A 24,378-nucleotide genomic window follows, 5' to 3' on the forward strand; every position below is an offset into this window, starting at 1 on the left:
AGAGAGAGATCACAGAGAGATCGAGAGAGAGAGATCAGAGCGCGCGAGAGAGATCAGAGCGCGCGAGAGAGATCAGAGCGCGCGAGAGAGATCAGAGCGCGCGAGAGAGATCAGAGCGCGCGAGAGAGATCAGAGCGCGCGAGAGAGATCAGAGCGCGCGAGAGAGATCAGAGCGCGCGAGAGAGATCAGAGCGCGCGAGAGAGATCAGAGCGCGCGAGAGAGATCAGAGCGCGCAAGAGAGATCAGAGCGCGCAAGAGAGATCAGAGCGCGCAAGAGAGATCAGAGCGCGCAAGAGAGATCAGAGCGCGCAAGAGAGATCAGAGCGCGCAAGAGAGATCAGAGCGCGCAAGAGAGATCAGAGCGCGCAAGAGAGATCAGAGCGCGCAAGAGAGATCAGAGCGCGCAAGAGAGATCAGAGCGCGCAAGAGAGATCAGAGCGCGCAAGAGAGATCAGAGCGCGCAAGAGATCAGAGCGCGCAAGAGAGATCAGAGCGCGCAAGAGAGATCAGAGCGCGCAAGAGAGATCAGAGCGCGCGAGAGCGAGAGATCAGAGCGCGCGAGATAAAGAGAGAGATCAGAGATCGAGAGATCAGAGATCGAGAGATCAGAGAGATCAGAGAGATCAGAGAGATCAGAGAGATCGAGATCACAGAGAGATCGAGAGAGAGATTAGAGAGATCGAGAGATATCAGAGAGAGAGAGAGAGAGAGAGAGAGAGAGAGAGAGAGAGATATCAGAGAGAGAGAGAGAGATATCAGAGAGAGAGAGAGAGAGAGATATCAGAGAGAGAGAGAGAGAGAGAGATATCAGAGAGAGAGAGAGAGAGAGAGAGAGATAGATATCAGAGAGAGAGAGAGAGAGAGATAGAGAGAGATATGAGAGAGAGAGAGAGAGAGAGATAATCAGAGAGAGAGAGAGATATCAGAGAGAGAGAGAGAGAGATATCAGAGAGAGAGAGAGAGAGAGAGATATCAGAGAGAGAGAGAGAGAGAGAGATATCAGAGAGAGAGAGAGAGAGAGATATCAGAGAGAGAGAGATATCAGAGAGAGAGAGAGAGATCAGAGAGAGAGAGAGAGATCAGAGAGAGAGAGATATCAGAGAGAGAGAGATATCAGAGAGAGAGATATCAGAGAGAGAGAGAGAGATCAGAGAGAGAGAGAGAGATCAGAGAGAGAGAGAGAGAGATCAGAGAGAGAGAGAGAGAGAGATCAGAGAGAGAGAGAGATCAGAGAGAGAGAGAGATCAGAGAGAGAGAGATCAGAGAGAGAGAGATCAGAGAGAGAGAGATCAGAGAGAGAGAGATCAGAGAGAGAGATCAGAGAGAGAGATCAGAGAGAGATCAGAGAGAGAGAGAGATCAGAGAGAGAGAGAGATCAGAGAGAGATCTCTCGCTCTCTAATCTATATATTTTCTTAGAACTCAGATGTGTCCTTCCTCTTATTACTTTCTTCTAATGGGCATCAATTCATTCATGAATTTCCTGGAGGAATAATAGCACAGTTGAAAGTAAAGACGCGCCATACATAATGTAATATGAGGAATGCTAGTACGTATACACAGTCAGGAGGTAACAGATTCTCTTTAAAAAGTGACCAGAGCTTAAAGGGGTACATCTTCTCCCCTATCCAAAAAGGACAGGGGATAAGAGGTCTGATAGTGGGGAGGGGGGCTGCAGCTGGGATCCCCGCAGTCTCAGTGTTCATTTAGAATGCTGGGTGCCAGCGGCGGGGGTCGTGACTTATTGCCCACGCCCCCATCAATGCAAGTCTATGGGAGCATAGACTTGCATTGAGGGGGCGTGGGCGTGACATCACAACCCCCGCCGCCCACTCAAAGCGTTCGGAACAAAATGTTCCAAAATGAAGGGGCAGCGGAGTACCACTTTAAGTCTCTTATTAATGGTCACAATTTTTAAACATTTATTTACATTGGAAAAAGAGGTGAAGGCTTTATAAATATGGTGTCTAGAACAAAAATAAAAAATAAAATAAATATAAAATTAAATTAATTAATTTAAACGCATACTAAGAGCACCCATAATATTCTCACCATGAGCATACAGAAGTCTGGCAGATGACCAGTCATTCCAAACACTGTTGTCTTCAAGTATTTCTCATGTCCAGCTAGATCAATGAAAGTGATGATCTTTGAAGACTTCTCGCATATCTTGGTCCACTCCAAACTGCCACCATGACTGTCTGGCTTGTTGACAACATGTCCATGGCTATCAAATCCTAAGATGTCGTTGCCTACACTGCTTGTACGACCCGACTCGATCTCATGTTTGTGCCGAAAAAGCTTCTGTCTGGCAAAGCCACGTCCATTGTCAAGCTCTCCATGAGTCAAAACTCCCAAGAGTGTGCTTTTTCCAGCATCCACATTACCTACTACAGCAACCCTATTAGAGAACCGAAGAGGTAGAGCCTTATCACTAAGTATGTGAAGACAAAGTAACGGAAAAAAAAACAGTACAGCTATAAAAAAGGAAATATTGTTTATTACTGGAGGTTTTATTTTTTTAGCCTGCTGGTTCACATCACAACCATCTCCCTTGCCCTTTCACAAAGCTGAGACTACTTACATGAATCATTGGCAATGCTGCCGTGATCACAGGACCATACAAAAGTTGCCATCCCAACATCAAAATTTATCCACAAAAATGAGGGGATAACTGTTTTGTGGGCGTCAGACCACTGGTAGAAAAATCTAATGAAACAACACATTTTGACCTGTAATAGTTCTTACTCATGTCATAGGTAAGAACTATGAAGAGTATAAAATGTCTTAAGAGTTTTATTTGAGTCTTTTATGGATCTTTGCAGTACAGGAGTTTAATCTGCCCAAAGGAAAGATTTCATCAAAACCTGTGTAGAGGAAGAATGGTAGTGTTACCCATAGCAACCCGATTGCTTCTTTTATTTTTCAGGGGCCTATTGAAAAATGATAGAAGCAGTCTGGTTGCTATGGGCAACGGCACCATTCTTCCTTTAAAAGGGGTATTCCGGGCAAAAACATTTTATCCCCTATCCAAAGGATAGGGGATAAGATGTCTGATCGCAGGGGGCCGCTGCTTAGACACCCCGCGATCTCCCTGAAACCAGCTTTCTATGCGGGTGCTTAATCTCCAGTTTCAGAAACCTTCGGGTTTCCAGGACTGGGGACGTGTTGTCCCGCCATGCCCCTCCATTCATGTCTATGGGAGGGGGCGTGACGGCCGTCACGCCCCCTCCCATAGACATGAGTGGAGGGGGCGTGGCGTGACAACACATCCCCAGTCCTGGAAACCCAGGACACGGGGGGGGGTCTCAGCAGCAGGCCCCCCGCAGTCAGACATCTTATCCCCTATCCTTTGGATAGGGGATAAAATGTTTTTGCCCGGAATACCCCTTTAATTTCTGCAGATGGTAGTGAGCTGACTTGATAACATTTTACTTTAGAAATCATGACCTCCTGCTCTAAAGAAGGTCCGCTACTATAATTGGAGACCTGGATTCATTTCTAGGTTTAGCATTCATCTTCATGCCAACGTGACTGACATTTATAAAAAATAAAATAAACGCTAACCTCACACACAAGTCTTACCTGACTTCCAAGAAGTCGTTATCTCCCACACATTTGCGCACCAGATAGTCTCGAACCTTGCCTCCAGCCTCCTGGTGCTCCCGCAGAAGGATCATGTCGGCACCAATCTGCTCTGCCATGCTAGTGACTGTGGCGATAGACGCCTCCATATCGTCTTCATTGAGGCCATACTCCGTCCCATCTATACAAAAGGACAAAACTGTTACTCATCAAGCCATTGGGAAGGGCATAAAGATGCTCAGCTGTACAATTTGTCCCCCCATTATTGCGTCACAATTTTCAAATACGCTCACACCTTCCTGCAGAATTTTGCCTGCACATTAAATCTGCTTTAACTGTGCAAACCTATAAATTAAAATCTGCAGCATTTACACATCATGTTAGCGCAGGGGAAGGCAGTGAACAGTACACATTTGCACCATTCTAAAAGCACTTTGGGTCACTGTGGACTTGGGTGTAAGGCTCAAAGATCGGGACCCCGTATTCATGAATATTCCCGTTTTAGGCCGGTGAGTTAAACCTTACTGTCAGACTGTTATCCTACTGCAACACATAAGGCTCCTTTCACACTATACTGTTTCTCCATTACAAAAGACCAGTTAAGAAAACCCTTAAAAAAACGGCCGTTAAGAAATCCCATTCATGTCTATGGTATTTTTTGATTATCCTTCTCACCCATTATAGTCCGTTATGAACAACATTTTATTTGTGACGGGAGAAAAAAAGTCACATGCACTAATTTTTCTCCCATCACAAATAACTTCCGTTCATAACGAGCTATAACGGGTGATAACGGATTATTAACCTCTTAAGGACCAGGCCATTTTACACCTTAAGGACCAGAGCGTTTTTTGCAATTCTGACCACCGTCACTTTAAACATTGATAACTCTGGAATGCTTTTAGTTATCATTCTGATTCAGAGATTGTTTTTTCGTGACATATTCTACTTTAACTTAGTGGTAAAATTTTATGGTAACTTGCATCCTTTCTTGGTGAAAAATCCCAAAATTTGATTAAAAAAATGAAAATTTTGCATTTTTCTAACTTTGAAGCTCTCTGCTTGTAAGGAAAATGGATATTCAAAAAAAAAAAAAAATTTTGGTTCATATATACAATATGTCTACTTTATGTTTGCATCATAAAATTTATGAGTTTTTACTTTTGGAAGACACCAGAGGGCTTCAAAGTTCAGCAGCAATTTTGAAATTTTTCACAAAATTTTCAAACTCGCTATTTTTCATGGACCAGTTCAGGTTTGAAGTGGATTTGAATGGTCTTCATATTAGAAATACCCCATAAATGTCCCCATTATAAAAACTGCACCCCCCAAAGTATTCAAAATGACATCCAATAAGTGTATTAACCCTTTAGGCGTTTCACAGGAATAGCAGCAAAGTGAAGGAGAAAATTCACAATCTTCATTTTTTACACTCGCATGTTCTTGTAGACCCAATTTTTTTATTTTTGCAAGGGGTAAAAAGGAGAAAATTTTTACTTGTATTTGAAACTCAATTTCTCTCGAGTAAGCACATACCTCATATGTCTATGTTAATTGTTCAGCGGGCGCAGTAGAGGGCTCAGAAAGGAAGGAGCGACAAATGGTTTTTGGGGGGCATGTCACCTTTAGGAAGCCCCTATGGTGCCAGGACAGCAAAAAAATAAAAACACATGGCATACCATTTTGGAAACTAGACCCCTCGGGGAATGTAACAAGGGGTAAAGTGAACCTTAATACCCCACAGGTGATTCACGACTTTTGCATATGTAAAAAAAATAATAATTTTTACCTAAAATGCTTGGTTTCCCAAAAATTTTTACATTTTTAAAAAAGGATAATAGCAGAAAATACCCCCCAAAATTTGAAGCCCAATTTCTCCAGATTCAGAAAACACCCCATATGGGGGTGAAAAGTGCTCTGCTGGCGCACTACAGGTCTCAGAAGGAGGAGTCACATTTGGCTTTTTGAAAGCAAATTTTGCTCTGGGGGCATGCCGCATTTAGGAAGCCCCTATGGTGCCAGAACCGCAAAAAAAAAAAAAAAAAAAAAAAAACACATGGCATACCATTTTGGAAACTAGACCCCTCGGAGAACGTAACAAGGGGTAATGTGAACCTTAATACCCCACAGGTGATTCACGACTTTTGCATATGTTAAAAAAAAAAAAAAAAATTTTTACCTAAAATGCTTGGTTTCCCAAAAATTTTACATTTTTAAAAAGGGTAATAGCAGAAAATACCCCCAAAAATTTGTAACACAAATTCTCCCGAGTACGGCGATACCCCATATGTGGCCCTAAACTGTTGCCTTGAAATACGACAGGGCTCCAAAGTGAGAGCGCCATGCGCATTTGAGGCCTGAATTAGGGACTTGCATAGGGGTGGACATAGGGGTATTCTACGCCAGTGATTCACAAACAGGGGGCCTCCAGCTGTTGTAAAACTCCCAGCATGCCTAGACAGTCAGTGGCTATCTGGCAATACTGGGAGTAGTTGTTTTGCAACAGCTGGAGGCTCCATTTTGGAAACAGTGGCGTACCAGACGTTTTTCATTTTTATTGGGGAGGGGGGCTGTGTAGGGGTATGTGTATATGTAGTGTTTTTTACTTTTTATTTTATTTTGTGGTAATGTAGTGTTTTTAGGGTACAGTCCCACGGGCGAGGGGTTCACAGTAGTTTCTCGCTGGCAGTTTGAGCTGCGGCAGAAAATTTGCCGCAGCTCAAACTTGCAGCCAGATACTTACTGTAATCCTCCGCCCATGTGAGTGTACCCTGTACGTTCACATTGGGGGGGCGGGGGGAGAAACATCCAGCTGTTGCAAAACTACAACTCCCAGCATGTACGGTCTATCAGTGCATGCTGGGAGTTGTAGTTTTGCAACAGCTGGAGGCACACTGGTTGTGAAACACCGAGTTTGGTAACAAACTCAGTGTTTTGCAACCAGTGTGCCTTCAGCTGTTGCAAAAGCTACAACCCCCAGCATGTACGGACAGCGGAAGGGCATGCTGGGTCTTGTAGTTATTCAACAGCTGGAGGCATACTACTTTGGCTGGGGAAGCTGGGGATTGTAATTATGCAACAGCTGGAGACACAATGGTTTGCTACTTAACTCAGTGTGCCTTCAGCTGTTGTAAAACTACAACTCTCAGCAGTCACTGACAGCTTACGGGCATGCTGGGAGTTGTAGTTATGCAACCACCAGATGCACCACTACAACTCCCAGCATGCACTTTAGCTGATTCTGCAAGCTGGGAGTTGTAGTTATACAACAGCTGAAGGTACACTTTTCCATAGAAAAAATGTGCCTCCAGCTGTTGCAAAACCATAAGTCCCAGCATGCCCATAAGGGATTGCTGGGAGTTGTGGTGGTCTGCCTCCTCCTGTTGCATAACTACAGCTCCCAGCATGCCCTTTTTGCATGCTGGGAGCTGTTGCTAAGAAACAGCAGGAGGCTGTCACTCACCTCCTGCTGCTGCTGATCCACGCTGCGCAGGTCAGTCCCGCCGCCGTCGCTCCTGGGGCCCCTGATCCCAACATTAACGCCGGGGATCGGGGTCCCCCGCACCCGCTCACGTCCTCCGGAAGAGGGCCGGAGCGGGTTGCAGGAGTGACACCCACAGCAGGCGCCCTGATTGGTCGGCCGGGAAACCGGCCGACGAATCAGGGCGATCGTGAGGTGGCACCAGTGCCACCTCACCCCTGCTGGCTATGGCTGTTCGGGGCCGTCTCTGATGGCCCCGATCAGCCAGTAATTCGGGGTCACTGGAGACCCGATTGACCCGAAATCGCCGCAGATCGCTGGACTGAATTGTTCAGCGATCTGCGGCCATCGCTGACATGGGGGGGGGCATAATGACCCCCCTGGGCGATATGCCGCAATGCCTGCTGAACGATTTCAGCAGGTATCGGGCACCGGCTCCCCTTCAGCTAGCGGCGGGGGGCCGGGAATGGAAAGGACTTACTCCTACGTCCTCGGTCCTTAAGGGGTTAAAAAATCCCATATAGACTTCAAAGGTTTTTTTTTTTTTTTAACAGACGTTTTTAAGGGTTTTCTTAAAGGGGTACTCCAGTGGAAAGGTTTTATTTATTTATTTATTTTAAATCAACTGGTGCCAGAAAGTTAAAACAGATTTGTAAATTACTTCTATTTCAAAATCCTACCAGTACTTATCAGCTTCTGTAAGCTCGAGAGGAAGTTCTTTTCTTTTTGAATTTCTTTTCTGTCTGTGCTCTCTGCTGACACCTCTGTCCATGTCAGGATATGGACCGAGGTGTCAGCAGAGAGCACTGTGATCAGACAGAAAATAAATTCAAAAAGAAAAGAACTTCCTTTAGAACATACAGCAGCTGATAAGTACTGGAAGGATTAAGATTTTTAAACAGAAGTAATTTACAAATCTGTTTACATTTTTGGCACCTGTTAAAAAAATAAAAAAATAATAAAAAAATGTTATTGTTTCCCACTGGACAATTGTTTCCCTTTAACGGGACATTGTAACGGGTCTTTGTAACGGCGCAACAGTATAGTGTAAAATGAGCCTAAGAATGTAGAAAACAAGAAAAATACAATTCTCACATTTATGCAAGTATAGGTAAATGCTCAGATTATATTCTGGTTAGCCAAGTCCACAGCATGAGGTTACACTGTGACAATAGTCCTCCCATATACAAGGCTGTATTTCTAGGGAAATAAAATGCACTGGATCACATCGAGGAGATCTTTTACTGTGAAGCACACATGGACGGCACTGTTCAGAATGACACCTTCTTCTTTTAAGTAGCAGATAACAAGGACTGAAAACATACATTACAGGGATCATATGGAGGGGGGGAAAAAAAAAAAAAAAAAATTTGTGCTTTATCATCAACTCCCCACACAAGCTGTGAACAAGACAAGGTCAGCAGGACCAGCCCCATATGGTGTCAGAGATAAGTCACGACCTCAGGAGTAGGCGAAGAACCCACCCCCCACAAAAAATTAAAAAAAAAAACCTATATAAAAAGGATTGAATTTAAAAACCCATGAGCATTGTGTTACACAGAAGATGTGGGGGGATAACATTCTATTAAAAAGCTACAAGAAAGAAAGATCAATAATGAATTATTGGGCCCCTGTCACGCAGTACACGGCTATAGCGAGACAGACAGTAATCCTATTGCATTAGGATGTAGCAGTCGTAAAGAGGAGGCAGCATACTGTATCCCTGTGTAAGTATAGATTGGTAGTGATCTCTGTATACACCCATCATTCTGCACACTATACTGTTAAGCACTCTGGATATAATCTAGAGCAGCGTTTCCCAACCAGGGTGCCTCCAGCTGTTGCAAAACTACAATGCCCGGACAGCTGTTGGCTGTCCAGGCATACTGGGAGTTGTAGTTTTGCAACAGCTGGAGGCACCTTGGTTGGGAAACCCTGATCTAGATGGATGGAGCAGACCCTTGCCCTACAGCTAAGATTTGGGTTATAGAAGGACTCAAGTGGTGCGACAGATTCATCTACACCACACTGCTATAACGGCGAGAGCCGAACTGCATACAATACAAGTCTATAGGGACATAGACAGTTGTGAAAATCATTTTTTTATATTGCAAAGTGACTCAAGCAGAAAAAGTAAAAAAAAAATAGCTTTAAGAAAAAAATAAAAAAAAAAATAAAAAGGGGTTATCCAGGCATAGGAAAAACAGAGTTAATTTCTTCTAAAATCAGCAGCACACCAGTCCTCAGATTGTATGTGTGTTAATACAACTTGACTCCATTCATTTCGCTGGAGCTGAACTGCAAGACCACAACCAACCTAAGGTCAGGTGGGGGCTTTTTTTATTTTTTATTATTTTTTTATTTAAGAAATCAGCTCTATTTTTCTAATCCATTATAACCCCATTCAAGATTGTGTTGGTGCTCCACCCGCACCAGCAATTGAGGCATTCTACGGTGTGCACCAAACAGGGAAAAAAAGAATGCACCTTGCTTGAAAAGGTGACGTGGCCTAGAAAAAAGCATGCAGAGTGTTGCTCGGATGAAAAGGGGAATGCCTAAAATGCCATGCACCACAAATTTGGGCACATTACATTTTCCTGTAGTAAGCAAATGAGTAAACTACAGACTAGATCAGTGTTTCCCAACCAGGGTGCCACCAGCTGTGGCAAAACTACAACTCCCAGCATGCCCGGACAGCCTTCGGCTGTCCGGGCATACTGGGAGTTGTAGTTTTGCAACAGCTGGAGGCACCCCGGTTGGGAAACACCGGACTAGATAAAACTCCTGATCCACTGAGATAAATCTGGTACATTTGGAGTATGTCTGCCTATGTTTGCACTGTAATAATTATATAGTTTTAGTACATTTCTCTCCATTATTCTTTCTTTGGCTTTCTATTGTGGCAGCAGGCAGTGTGCGTACATGCATAATTCTATCATTTATATGACCAGTTTCCCCAAACTACAGCTATTACAAGGTTATAGTTTTCTATTACTATGTTAGCGATACTCTGCAATACAACTCAAGAGAAGGGAAAAGATAGAAGAAAACTTACCAGAGCCTTGTCCGATGACATATATAGTCTCCCCCCTTCCCTCATCCATCCGGTCTCGTAGTTGATGGAGAAGACTGTCATACTGCTCTGCGCTGGGGCTTACCAATACAAGCTGAAAATAAGGTAGACGGTGAGTTACAAAGAGCGAAATAGAAAACATACAGATCAGAAGACTCCAAATCTGCCTCCACATCAGTATTACAGTGGTCCCTCAAGTTACAATATTAATCGGTTCCAGGAAGACCATTGTATGTTGAAACCATTGTATGTTGAAACCATTGTATGTTGAGACCAGAACTCTATGGAAACCTGGTAATTGGTTCTAAAGGCAACAAAATGTCATCCAAAAAAATAGGAAAAAGTGAGGATTAAAGAAAAATAAGTAAATAACTAATATAGATAAAGCAAATATTAATTTATAAAAAGTAAGAAAGATCTGCTGAGAGCTGTAATCACTGTCTAGGTCAGTGTTTCCCAAGCAGGGAGCCTCCAGCTGTTGCAAAACTACAACTCCCAGCATGCCCGGACAGCCAAAGGCTGTCCGGGCATGCTGGGAGTTGTAGTTTTGCAACAGCTGGGGGAACCCTGCTTGGGAATCACTGGTCTATGTAGAGGACAGGAGCTTCTTCGGGGTCCTGTACAGTACACAGTGTCCTAAAAAAAGTAACATGGAGCCGCCTCACCTGGTATCCAAAAGAGCAGGTAACCCTGGCACAGGTAAAGAGTACAGAACATGTAATACCTTCCTGTACTGTAGGGGGCGCTACCAGACACCAGTCAGTGCATTCACTTCAGTAATACAGGCGTTTTACCAGTGAATGCCGATTCTGATTGGTCAGTTCATTGACATGTTTCACAGATCTAGCATTGTATGTTGAATCTGGTTTCAACTTACAATGGTCCAGAAAAGACCAATGTATGTTGAAACTAGGGATCGACCGATTATCGGTATGGCCAATAATCACGATTTTGGGCATTATCGCTATCTGCAATTACCTTGCCGATAAGCCGATAATGCCCCGCCCCCGACACCCCCCCCCCCCCCCGACCCACCGCACCGCGTCGCACCCCCCACCGTGATGCTGGGCGGTATACCGGTATGGATTTTTGCCCATACCGCTATACCGGTCGGGCCCCTCCCCCACCCTCCGAGTCAATAAAAAAATTAAACTTACTCGTAATGGGGGTGGTGCGGGCCATCCATCCTTCCTGTAGTGTCCAGGGGCGTTCCGGGTGAAGAGTGAACCGGTCCGGGCTGTCCTTCTCCGGCAGTCATCTTCTCCACTCCGGGCAGGCTCCGGCCTAGTACGCTGCATAGACGCCGGGACGTCAGGTGCGTCGCTGCGCACGGGTGTCACTGCGCAGCGGTGTCTATGCAGCGTACTAGGCCGGAGCGGAGAAGATGACCACCGGAGAAGAAGGACAGCCCGGACCGGTTCACTCTTCACCTGGAACGCCCCCGGACACTACAGGACTGAAGGATGGATGGCCCGGACCACCCTGACAGGTAGGGCAGAGAAGCGGGTGGCGGCGGCGGCCTATGGCCCCGCAAAAGCCACTGCAGATCATTGATTTAAAGCGCCCGCTTTAAATCAATGATCTGCAGCGGTGTCGCAGGGGGTTAAATAGCCGATAACTTATACTGGAATATCGGTATAAGTTATCGGCTATCGGCCCTAACCTGCACCGATTATCGGTATTGGTATTGTCCCTAAAAAAAAAACTATATCGGTCGATCCCTAGTTGAAACTAATGAATGTTGAGGCCATTGTAAGTTGAGGGATCACTGTACATGAATGTGCACTGATTATATTACCCCAATGCACCCCACCACTACTGTTATATAAAAGATATTAAGGATTCCTAATCGGTATTGCTAAGATCACATCGGTCGCTTTAGGGAATATTAAAGCCTTAAATGGGCACTGTCAGATACAAAAACTTTTGATATGTTGTAAAGCATGTATAACCAATAGGTTTTGCAATTGCTTACAATTAGAAGATTTTCAGTATTTGATACTGAAAAATCCAGTCAAACAACTGCCCCCCCCCCCCGTGCCTGCTTGGACACCTACTAGTCCTGCTGTGTCCATGCATCATCACCTACGTCATGGACACACTTCCTTGATTGACAGCTGTGAGCGCAGGGCTCCTCCCACCGTCAGCTTGTGTCCCGCTACTGTCAGTGAGGAGAAGCTGGGAGTTGTAGTTTTGCTAATGCTAGGGGAGATGTGAGCAGACAGCATACCGAGGGAGGGGGCGGAGACCTGCACAGTGAGGCCCTTTGAGAGGAATTAAGACCAGTGAGCTAAATTAAAAGTGTAAAAAAATAAAATAAAAAAGGTGCTAGGCACATACAAATGAGATGTACATGGTCAGGATAAGGTGCTGAGTGATAAAATAAAATAATCTTGTTGCCTCTGACGGGTACGCTTTAAGTTCAGTGAGGCACCAAGGTTAATAAGTCAAGAGGAAAGGAGATATAAACGCACTCCTTCCCCACCGACCAAAGCAAAACTATGCCCTGATAGGCATCATCTTATAGGTCAATGCAAAGTGCAGTACATGTATAGGCACAAATTATATACTATATATAGACAAGTGTGTTCACACTTGTTTTGCCTGTGAAGTGCTGCATATTTATACTGCTCAAAAAAATAAAGGGAACAGTAAGATAACACATCCTAGATCTGAATGAATGAACTAATCGTATGAAATACTTTCGTCTTTACATAGTTGAATGTTCTGACAACAAAATCACACAAAAATTATCAATGGAAATCAAATTTATCAACCCATGGAGGTCTGGATATGGAGTCACACTCAAAATCTAAGTGTAAAACCACACTACAGGCTGATCCAACTTTATGTAATGTCCTTAAAACAAGTCACAATGAGGCTCAGTAGTTTGTGTGGCCTCCACGTGCCCGTATGACCTCCTGTATGAACTCCTGGACAGTCTGTGGTGCAATGTGGCGTTGGTGGATGGAGCGAGACAATGTCCCAAATGAGCTCAATCGGATTCAGGTCTGGGGAACGGGCGGGTCAGTCCATAGCATCAATGCCTTCCTCTTGCAGGAACTGCTGACACACTCCAGCCACATGAGGTCTAGCATTGTCTTGCAATGGGAGGAACTCAGGGCCAACCGCACCAGCATATGGTCTCATAAAGGGGTCTGAGGATCTCATCTTGGTAACTAATGGCAGTCAGGCTACCTCTGGCAAGCACATGGAGGGCTGTGCAGGCCCCCAGAGAAATGCTACCACACCCCATTACTGACCCACCGCCAAACCGGTCATGCTGGAGGATGTTGCAGGCTGCAGAACGTTCTCCAAGGCGTCTCCAGCCTCTGTCAATTCTGTCACATGTGCTCGGTTTGAACCTGCTTTCATCTGTGAAGAGCACAGGCGCCAGTGGCGAATTCGTCAATCTTTGTGTTCTCTGGCAAATGCCAAACATCCTGCACGGTGTTGGGCTGTAAGCACAACCCCCCACCTGTTGACGTCGGGCCCTCATATCAACCTCATGGTCTGTGTCTGACCGTTTGAGTGGACACATGCACATTTGCAGGGCTCTGGCAGTGCTCCTCCTTGCACAAAGGTGGAGGTAGCGGTCCTGCTGCTGGGTTGTTGCCCTCCTATGGCCTCCTCCATGTCTCCTGATGTTCTGGCCTCTCTCCTGGTAGCGCCTCCATACTCTGGACACTACGCTGACAGACACAGCAAACCTTCTTGCCACAGCTCGCATTGATGTGCAATCCTGGATGAGCTGCACTACCTGAGCCACTTGTGTGGATTGTAGACTCCGTCTCATGCTACCACTAGAGTGAAAGCACTGCCAGCATTCAAAAGTAACCAAAACATCAGCCAAGAAGCATAGGAACTGAGAAGTGGTCTGTGGTCACCACCTGCAGAACCACTCCTTTATTGGGGGGTGTCTTGCTAATTGCCTATAATTAGCACCTGTTGTCTGTTCCATTTGCACAACAGCATGGGAAATTGATTGTCAATCAGTGTTGCTTCCTGAGTGGACAGTGTGATTTCACAGAAGTGTAACATAGTAACATAGTTCATAAGGTTGAAAAAAGACCAGAGTCCATCAAGTTCATCCTATAACCCTAATGAGTCTCTACTGAGTTGATCCAGAAGAAGGCAAAAATTCCTTCCCGACTCCAAATATGGCATCAGAATAAATCACTGGATCAAGGTTCAGTCCCTATAAATTTAGAATCCATAACCTGTAATGTTCTTACTCTCCAAAAATGCATCAAGACCCCCTTTAAATTATTTTACAGGTGTGATTGACTTGGAGTTACATTGTGTTGTTTAAGTGTTCCCTTTATTTTTTTGAGCAGTGTATTTACTTACATTCGTTCAGTATCTAATTTTTAGTTTTCCCTGGATAGCGGGTGGAACCTAACCTCTGAGATGTCGCCCATACACTTCCCACACAGAGAAGAGGGGGGGGGGGGTTACTGAATTCAAACACTGGGGTGATATCTAATCTACAAACTGCAGAAATGTCCACTTCTGTCACTTCAGCCACTTCCCCTCCCACCTCCTTTCTTACCCCACCATAGACCTCTATGGACAGCTGTAATCTGATCCCTTAATAAGCAGCAGATTGCCTATTCTCTGTTGTAGTGACTTAAGAAAAGATAAATTTTTCTCCCATATAGATTACAAAGTTTTTACCGTCCCTTACCCATCTGAGTCATAAAAAAATGTCAATGCAGAGCCTATAAAAAACAAAAACATTTAATTTAGAATCCAAAAGTAAATACAAAAGCCAAACCTGAATATCCAGATAATCTAAATTTGTCTCCTAATGTCACAAACAAGTCATAAAACTGAACAACAAACTACAATTCACAGGATGGGCAGGGTTCCGTCACTCTGAACTACACACGCTTTTTTTTAATCCCAGTAAGTCACAACGATCACAGCCGAAACTATAAAGCGATTTTATTGAGGAAACACAAGAGTAATCTGCTATAGCCGGCAGATCCAGAGAGGTCACTCTGCTTAACCCTGTGGACAGGAGAGAAGATCTGGCTACTAGAATGAGGTCCTTTCTGCATTAAAATGTACAGTAACCGCCTGCTAGTTTTAGGCTGGTTTCACACACAGTATTTAATGCAGTTTTGATCCAAGAAATTGACCCAGCAGGAAGTATTATAATATTTTTATAATATTTCTTATTCCAAGTCTATTCTTTCTGCGGAGTCTACAAGAAAATGCATTGGTGTCTATATGACGGCTCATTTCCGAATGGTCCTAGCACCTGTCTAAGCTTTCAAATGTATTTTCTGGCAAACATTCCGCACATTTTACATCCATTTGAACATAGCATTAGGCCGGGTTTACACCGTGGAATCTCTGGACAGAATTTCTGCTAAAGATCCCACAGGCGGCTCTAGGACCACACGGATTGCATTGCCGTCCCCATAGATGGCAAAGCATTTCTGAGAAGATTCGCCGAAAGATCAGCTGCAAAGTTTGTGTATTGCCATCTATGGAGACTGCAGCAATGCAGTCCTAGCACCGCCCGCGGGATCTCCAGTCCAGTCCTAAAGTAAGTGTACAAACCTGTCCCCTATCTGGCACACAAAATGGGGAAAAGCAGCGCTCGACCATGTGCTTTACACCCCCCTCCCTCTTATTCTAGCAATAGGTGGGTGTCTGATCACTGGTTTTGAAGTCCACAGTAGCGCCTTTTGCTGCAGATTAATAGTGAAGCTGTGATCTAATATTCTATTGCTGATGTTTAATTCTCAAAAAATAAAATAAAATAAAAAATACTCAAATGGGAAAAATCTGCAATGGAAAAAGTCCCTGCACCTTTCATGGCAGAAGTCGACCTGCTATGGCTTTAGAAATTTGCACCACCTGCCAAACTTCCATAAAGCTCATTCACATTAATAGTACTGACCTGTGTTGTACAAATCCATATAGTGAATTTATGATAACTTTAGGAGGAGATGCAAACAAAAAAAAAATTCAAATAAAAAAAAAAAAAAAAACACACCAACCACCCCACCAAAACCAACCAACCCAAACTACAAAAAACATAACATTCACAAACTAAAGCTTCTTCCTTGTAGGCACTGGGAGAGAAGCATGTGGCTAAGCCAGTGTTTTCCCAACTAGGGTGCCTGCAGTTTACGGCTTACATGATTGTCCAAATTTTGAAACTAAAGATAGCTTACACCCCCCTAAAACAAGTAAAGCAGCACTCCTGTATTCCCACCGCTTGTTCACAGGCCCTGTACTATAGATTATCTTGGAGATGGAGAATAAACACACAATATTTGTCGAGGCCTCCGACAGACGTGGCACCAGCTCCTGCCTTACTACTGCTTCCCACGCTGTCACTGCTTTGATCGTACACTCACTATAGTGAAAAGTGTCATCCAGCTGCCTAGATCGTATTTTATTTATTTATTTTTTAAGAGCCGAGGAACGTGCTCTCTCTCTCTCACACAAAGTGCAAGAAAAGGTGCAAACGTGTCACACTAAAAAAAAAGTGCACAAAGGATGCAGTCTATCGCTAAGCCCTTCTCCAACAGGAGAGAGCCCCCCCCCCCCAACAAACCTACCCTTCACCTCCGGGCCAAAAGGCACCTGAAAGGATCCAGGTTCGATGCCCCATTTCGCCAAAGCTACTAAGGGGCCGAAAATGCTCCTGGCTTCAACCTAGGTGCTATCTAAGTTATTAGCCGAGGAGCCGTATACTGGTGGCATCTTGACCGAAGCCAAGATACCCAGGGGTTGCAGGGAGGTGAGGAACCTAATAGCCACATGCACCTCTCCTAGACCGCCAGGAGGGCCACCCAGAAGGGCTACCGCATCCTGCCAATCCTGTGTACAAAACCAGACACATAAGAGTGGCACAGTGACACTATATCGTACTATACAATCTTATATCAGACCACTTTTACAGCACTTGGGCAGATTTGTCAATGAATTTTTTGTGCCTGAAAATCCGTTCTATGCATTTTGTTGGGATTCTCCGGCATCTATGTGGATTGAAGCAAAAAAAAACAAAAAACTCTGCATCAATAATTTGTAAGCCGATGCCAGGAGCGGATCCAATATAAAGATATGCAAATCTATTCACTGTAAGTGCATGGTACTTGTTTTGAGACATTTTACGCCTAAAGAATGTTATTAAAATTTTAAAGACCGGTTTTGCATAAACCACCAAAAGATAAAAAAGTATGCATAAAAAAATAAATAAATAAAAGATTTTGGAGGCCCACTTTGCTTGTAAAGCAAGCATATTTAAAAAAAAAAAAAAAAAAAAAAAAAAAAAAAAAGGGAAACTGACAGCTGGTTTACCCACAATACATGGGGATATAGTGTTGGTGAACTGGATTAAAATTATGTATAAAACTTTTAGCGATTGAACGCTACCAATGAAACATTAACATGGCTGACTTCATCTCTTCTTCATCGTTGGTACATTTCAATTGATCAATGATCATTTTGGTTAAAGTGTGGGATGAAAATAGATTACATTCAGGAGGCAGCACAGTGTACATAGTAATCATACTAGTATTTAATTAAGAGTGATCAGAACTTTATAGTTAGTAAGATAGAAAGGAAGCCTTGATTTACCTTTCAGACACAGCACACACCCGCTGAACAAGGCAGGCAAGCTAAGCTTGTATGCACACAGTAGCAGCTAAACTAGTCCCTACTCTCTGTGTCCCATCTGGAACAGCATATTGTGGAAAAGTGAGACACCTAGTGGCTGTGACTTTAGAGCTGTTCTTCTGGGGTAAGGAGTACATTTTTATTAAATGAAGAGATTTACTAAGGTTTTAGGAATCACAAAGGAGGAAAGGTCTCTGAAAATGACAGTGACATTTAAAAGGGTACTCCGGTGGAATTTTTTTTAAATTCTTTATATCATCAACTGGGGTCAGAAAGTTAAACATTTGTAAATTACCGTACTTCTATTAAAAAAATCTTAATCCTTCCAGTATTACACTGAAGAGGAAATCATTTTCTTTTTGGAACACAGTTCTCTCTGCTGACATCTCTGTTCATAGCAGCATACGTTTGCTATGGGGGATTAAAAAATATAAAATAATAATAATAAATAAATAAATAAATAAATAAATAAAGAGTACACCTTTAAGAATCTTACACTGAAAGTCACTAAGCTCTTTAGCACAACCGATTCCACTGCTACATCTCTATGGAGATGGCAGTGACGTATTTTAGGTTGTGAATACACCTGTTAGAAGGGTGTGTGGTTACAATAGTCAAATCCATTCATTAGAGAAGAAGGTAAACACTTTTCTTTTTTGCTCTGGACATTTGCTCCTTATAGCGGTCAATAACCTCCTCCAGGAGAGTTTCTGGCTCAACAGTTTTTCAGTCCCAATGTCCAAAAATAGTAAGGGCCAGAGATCGCAAAATTAAGAGTAGAGATGAGCGAACTTACAGTAAATTTGATTCGTCACGAACTTCTCGGCTCGGCAGTTGATGACTTTTCCTGCATAAATTAGTTCAGCCTTCAGGTGCTCCCGTGGGCTGGAAAAGGTGGATACAGTCCTAGGAGACTCTTTCCAGCCCACCGGAGCACCTGAAGGCTGAATTAATTTACGCAGGAAAAGACATGAACTGCCGAGCTGAGAAGTTCATGACGAATCGAATTTACTGTAAGTTCACTCATCTCTACTTAAGAGCAAAAAGTGCAAACTGCTTCAACCACACTCCGCACTATAAGGATTGTTCGAGAGTTATTTTTCTTTACCAAGCCTGATTAAAAAAAAAAAAAAAAAAACACACCAGAAATATTGAAGGGGCTATATCCCAGGGTAAATCCCAGGATAAAGGCAGTGGTACTAAAATGGTGGACCTTAGTCCAAACCCCAACCACAGCCGCCAAGCAGAAATTGGAGGGCACCTGAGGCCTCCACCAGCTGATTCTCTCTGCAATCAAACTGTCTCAGTGTCATTAAAAAGGGTTGTCAAGGATTAGATAAAAAATAAAAGCTGTAATACCACACACAACCTGAGGACAGTGTGGTGCTGTTTTTAGAAGCAATTAGCTCCTTGATAACCCCTTTAGAGCACCCATACAAGTTAATAGCTGAGTGTTGGCCAATGCAAGGGAACACTCCGCACCCTGCCCAGCCTCCTGCCGCTTCCCCCATGATGTAGACTGTCTGCGCTGCCTGCACCATTCTGCTCTGGTTAGGGCTGAGTAGATGAGGCCAGAGCAGCGAGGGAACACTGGAGCCGGGAAAGGCGAGTATTTCCAGGGGGAAAGGTTATTGAGGGTAATTGTTCCCTTCCCCACAGCTCTCCAGTTGTTGCACAACTACATCTCCCATCATGCTCTTCTGTGCGAGCTGTGACTTGTAGTTTGCAACGTCTGGAGAGCGACAGGTTGGAAAACCAATGAAGAGCACAGATTAGGGGAGGACTATTTATATCCTACACACTTTTGTAGCTTTTGTTTTTTTACCCTGTGACTAAGGGTAATATAATGCAACAGGCAGCTACTCTTTCTTGCACGGCAGTGGGCCGCTAGGTGTGGGACAGGCCTTAGCCTGACCTGGATAAACTGACCCTTAATAATAGTGCCCTGGAGTAGGGTGTAACTAGCTGATCAGTGGGTATCCAATCGCTTGAACCCCGGCCAAACACAAGAATGGGAGATCCCCGAGGTATGATCAGCCAGTGCTCCATTTACTCCATAGAACTTCACCATATTGCAGAGTGCGGAGCTCAGATATGTCCAGAAGTCCCATAGACAATGAATGAAGTGGGGGCAGAGTATAAATGACTAAGCTCTATTCACTTGGGGGACAAATAACCTCCATTCTCATGTACATCTGTGTCAATAAGGCTTTGCTCACAGAGCTGTCATAGCGGCAGTACTGTGCCTGTCATACAATGGTCACCAACTGTGCCTGAGGGTCCTCAGTGACTTATAATGGGGTCTGCTGGGTTCTGACATGGTGCTCATCATTTCAACAGGAACAATAGCACATCAAGCTGTGCCATTTATTCCCATTAAATCTCATGGAACTATAGACTTGTCGATTATGGTGTGAACAGAGCCTTACAGTATTACACCTTAGTAAGAATTGCTTAGGTATGGAAATTGGATATGAAGTGGGGTACTCTGTTCCACACCCTCCTGTCTTAGCTTAAAGGGGTATTCCGGTGGAATAATTTTTTTTTTTTTTTTTTTAAATCAACTGGTGCCAGAAAGATTTAGAAATTACTTCTATTAAAAAAAAATATCTCCCCTACTCTGGACAGTTCTTAAAATGGAAAGAGATGTCAGCAGAGAGCACTGTGGTCATGATGTCAGCAGAGAGCTCTGTGTTCCAAAAAGAAAATAATTTCCTCTGTAGTATTCAGCAGCTAATAAGTACTGGAAGGATTAAGATTTTTTATTAGAAGTCATTTACAAATCTGTTTAAACTTTCTGGCACCAGTTGATAAAAAAATAAAAAATAAAAAAGTTTTCCACTGGAGTACCCCTTTAAGTGGACAGTAGACTTTAAGAGTCTCTCTCTCTCTAAAGAGGACCCGCTTTTTCATGCATTGCGCCAAATACCAAATTAATGTCAAGGGTCTATTCACACATACAGTATTCTGCGCAGAATTGATGCGCAGGATTTGAAGTAATTCAGTTTCATTGAAATCCTACGCCATCAAATCCTGTACACGTGAATAGACCCTAAAGGTGGAAAACAAGCGGAAAACATATGTTTTCACTTCAACTGACACCTCTGTCCAAGTTAGGAACTGTCCAGAGCAGGAGAGGTTTGCTATGGGGATTTGCTCCTGCTCTGGACAATTCCTGACATGGACAGAGGTGTCAGCAGAGAACACTGTGGTCAGACTGGAAAGAACTACACAACTTCCTCTGGAGCATACAGCCGCTGATAAGTACGGAAAGGTTTAGGATTTTTAAATAGAATCTGTATAAACTTTCTGGCTCCAGTTGATTTGAAAGCATTTTTTCCCACCGGAGTACCCTTTTAATGGGCACTGTGTAATACTTCATTTCTCCCTGTTGCGGCGCTGTAGGGAAACTAAACACTGTCAGGTTTCCCCACAGATCACAACTGATCGCTGATGTCTCTAGCAGAGGGACACTTTGTAATCAGTTTACTGTAAAGAAGCCCTTCTATAAATAGGGATTGTCCAAAGCAAACATAGGTGTCAGCTACAATACAGAGCACAGCCCATGGACGTTGTTAGAAACCAAACCTGCACGGTTACTATATGATCACTTTCATTGTAGACCAAACAAGGGTCCGGAGTACACAACTAAGTCACACAAAGCACATTACAACATAATATCTGATAAAGAATTAGACAAAAACCATTTACATCAGTCAAAAGAAAATATAAAAGTATCCCAAGTGTAAAATAAAAGACAGGTGACCTGCAAGTAGTTAAGTTTTATGCTTTATGTTATTAGTGACGTAGAAGATTGTTTGGACACTGATCCGTGGGTGGAGACACATTCCTCCCTGTTGCCTCCACATTTCATCAGCTCATCTCACTATATGACAGCACATTGTCCATCACATCCCCACGTCAGGCTGCAGCACATAAAGCCTCCCGCATCCTGTATACAGCAGAGCTGTATATTGGGAATGTGCACCGCTCAGGAGAGTCTGCTGCAGCCCATTCATAGAAGAACATGAAAGGCCACAACATCACAGCAGAGAGACGCCTCATTGTGTCCTACAAGAGCGAGTGCTACAGCGCCAAACAACAGGACTCACAGACAATAGACAACTATACTGTACTAACCATGGGGCCCCATAACAAAACTGAGGTTGGGGTTCCACTTCACCATGAACACTTTCAGGAGTAACCAAAAACACAAGAGAGATAGAAGCACCTGAGTGCGTGAAACATGTTGCCGCCCCCCGTGAACTCCCCTTAGCTCACCTGTTCCAGCACGAGCTCCCTGTGTACCTGGGTCCTTGAATTTTCTACTGGACGAAAAAAAATCTGAAAGTTTCTACAGAGCCTCCTGGGTGAGTGCGTTATCCTTTGGTACATCATATTGTCAAACGAGATACAGTAATATATATGTGAACAAATGGTGGAAGCAGCACTCAATAGGCAAAGATGAAGGGTGCTCATGGATAGTGACCTGGTCCCAGTCGCAGATCAGGTATAGACATCCAAATACCAAACAAAATTGCAAAAATGGTGCTTATTGACCCATGGTCAGCAGTGGATGCGACGTTTCAGCGGCATCTCGCCGCCTTTCTCAAGCATCATATATATGCGGTGCGCCAATATAGGGAAAGACGAAGCCAGACGAAGCGCCTGAGTGCGTGAAACATGTTGCTGCCCACTGTCTCACCTGTTCCAGCACGGGCTCCCTGTTTACCTGTGTCATTGAATTTTCTACTTGCTGAAAAAAATCTGGAAGTTTCTACAGAACCTCCGGTGAGTGTTCGGCTAGGTTCGAGATCCCACTTTGAAATCGCAGGCAAAAATTCTGCTTGCTAAATTGTGTAAATAGTGTAGTGAATGGGTTTCCGTTCACAAATTCACACTTCGGAATTTGTGAAGCGGAATTTGTGAACAGAAAATCCACTTGGAATCCACTTGAGCGACACCATTCTTCAGGCGGAAATACTCTATTGGAGACTGCAGTTTCCGCACGGTCCTGATTCAGTCGGCGCTGGCAGCACTTGGAATCTCCTGGCGGAAACTTTCTGCATTGTGAACCTAACCTTAGAGTTGAGCGACCTTACAGTTAATTGGCTCGTACTGAACCTCGCAGCTCTGCTGTTGATTACTTTAGTCTGCGTAAATTAGTTCAGCTTTCCAAGGGCTCCAGTTGCCTGGAAATGGTGGCTACAGACTAGGGATCGACCAATATGTTTTTTTTTTTTTTTTTTTTAGGGCCGATACCGATAATGGGTGGAGGTTAGGGCCGATAGGCGATAACTTATACCGATATTCCGGTATAAGTTATCGGCTATTTATCCCCCCCGCGACACCGCTGCAGATAATTGATTTAAAGCGGGCGCTTTAAATCAATGAACTGCAGTGGCTTATGCGGTGCCATAGACCACCGCCGCCGCCCGCTTCTCTACCCCTGCCTGTCCGGGGGTCATGAGTCCTATCACCACCCCCCCCCCCCCCCCCCCAACGCCGCTCCACACCACCTACCGCACCGCGCCGCACCCCCCACCGCACCGCTCCGGCCCCATTGCCTCCCCCATCCCCGGTTTTATAATTACCTGTTCCCAGGCTCCACTCTACATCTGGCTCCGGTGACGTCCTCCTGAGCTGTCACTGTGCGCACTGACGGTGATGTCACGTCGCGTCACGTAACTCGTCATTACGCACAGCGTAACGCAGGACGCAGCAGGAGCCAGAAGTAGCGTGGACCCCGAGAACAGGTAATTATAAAACCGGGGATGGGGGGAGGCAATGGGGCCGGGGCGGTGCGACACGGTGCGGCAGGTCGGGTGGGGGCATCTCATTATCGGCAAGGTAATTGCCGATACCGATAATGCCCAAAATCGTGATCATCGGCCGATAATATCGGCCAAACCGATAATCGGCCGATCCCTAATACAGACCTAGGAGACCTAAGGCTGTCATCCCGGACTTTTCCAGGCAACCAGAACCCTTGGAAAGCTGAACTAATTTACGCAGACTAAAGTAATCAACAACCAAGCTGCGAGGTTCAGTACGAGCCAATTTACTGTAAGTTCGCACAACTCTAGTGAGTGTCTTATCCTTCTTCACCCTTCGGTACATTATACTTTCAGGAGCAAGTTCAGAAACAAAACAATTCCACTTACAATCACATTTTATTCTTGTACCGGGTCACTTTGTTCATTATTCCTGTGTTGTGACATCAGTGACGTAACCACAGTAGCATAAGTGATATTACAACAATGGAATAATGCACACAGTGATGTCACAGTACAGGAATAAGATACACAGCGACCTCATACCGATACTACAATAGAGGGATAACGTGCATGGTGATGTCACAGAGTACAAATTATACAAACAGTGATGTCACAGTACAGGAATAAGATACACAGCGACCTCATACCGATACTACAATAGAGGGATAACGTGCATGGTGATGTCACAGAGTACAAACAGTGATGTCACAGTACAGGAATAAGATACACAGCGACCTCATACCGATACTACAATAGAGGGATAACGTGCATGGTGATGTCACAGAGTACAAACAGTGATGTCACAGTACAGGAATAAGATA

The 24,378-nt window shown here is 44.2% G+C and overlaps 1 protein-coding gene across 2 annotated transcripts in view; it reads right to left on the reverse strand.

Annotated features, from left to right (window-relative positions):
- GTPBP1 (GTP binding protein 1) overlaps positions 1-24,378 on the reverse strand; it is a 58,433-nt gene that overhangs the window by 20,894 nt on the left and 13,161 nt on the right. For both annotated transcript variants that reach the window (XM_056523859.1, XM_056523860.1), the window contains exons 3-5: positions 10,122-10,233; positions 3,586-3,766; positions 2,053-2,401 (exon numbers count right to left, since the gene is read on the reverse strand). In XM_056523859.1, coding sequence (XP_056379834.1) covers positions 2,053-2,401; positions 3,586-3,766; positions 10,122-10,233 — 642 coding nt within the window. The remainder of the gene's footprint in view (positions 1-2,052; positions 2,402-3,585; positions 3,767-10,121; positions 10,234-24,378) is intronic.

This window comes from Hyla sarda, chromosome 6, assembly GCF_029499605.1.
Source record: "Hyla sarda isolate aHylSar1 chromosome 6, aHylSar1.hap1, whole genome shotgun sequence".
NCBI classification, from domain to species: Eukaryota; Metazoa; Chordata; class Amphibia; order Anura; family Hylidae; genus Hyla; species Hyla sarda.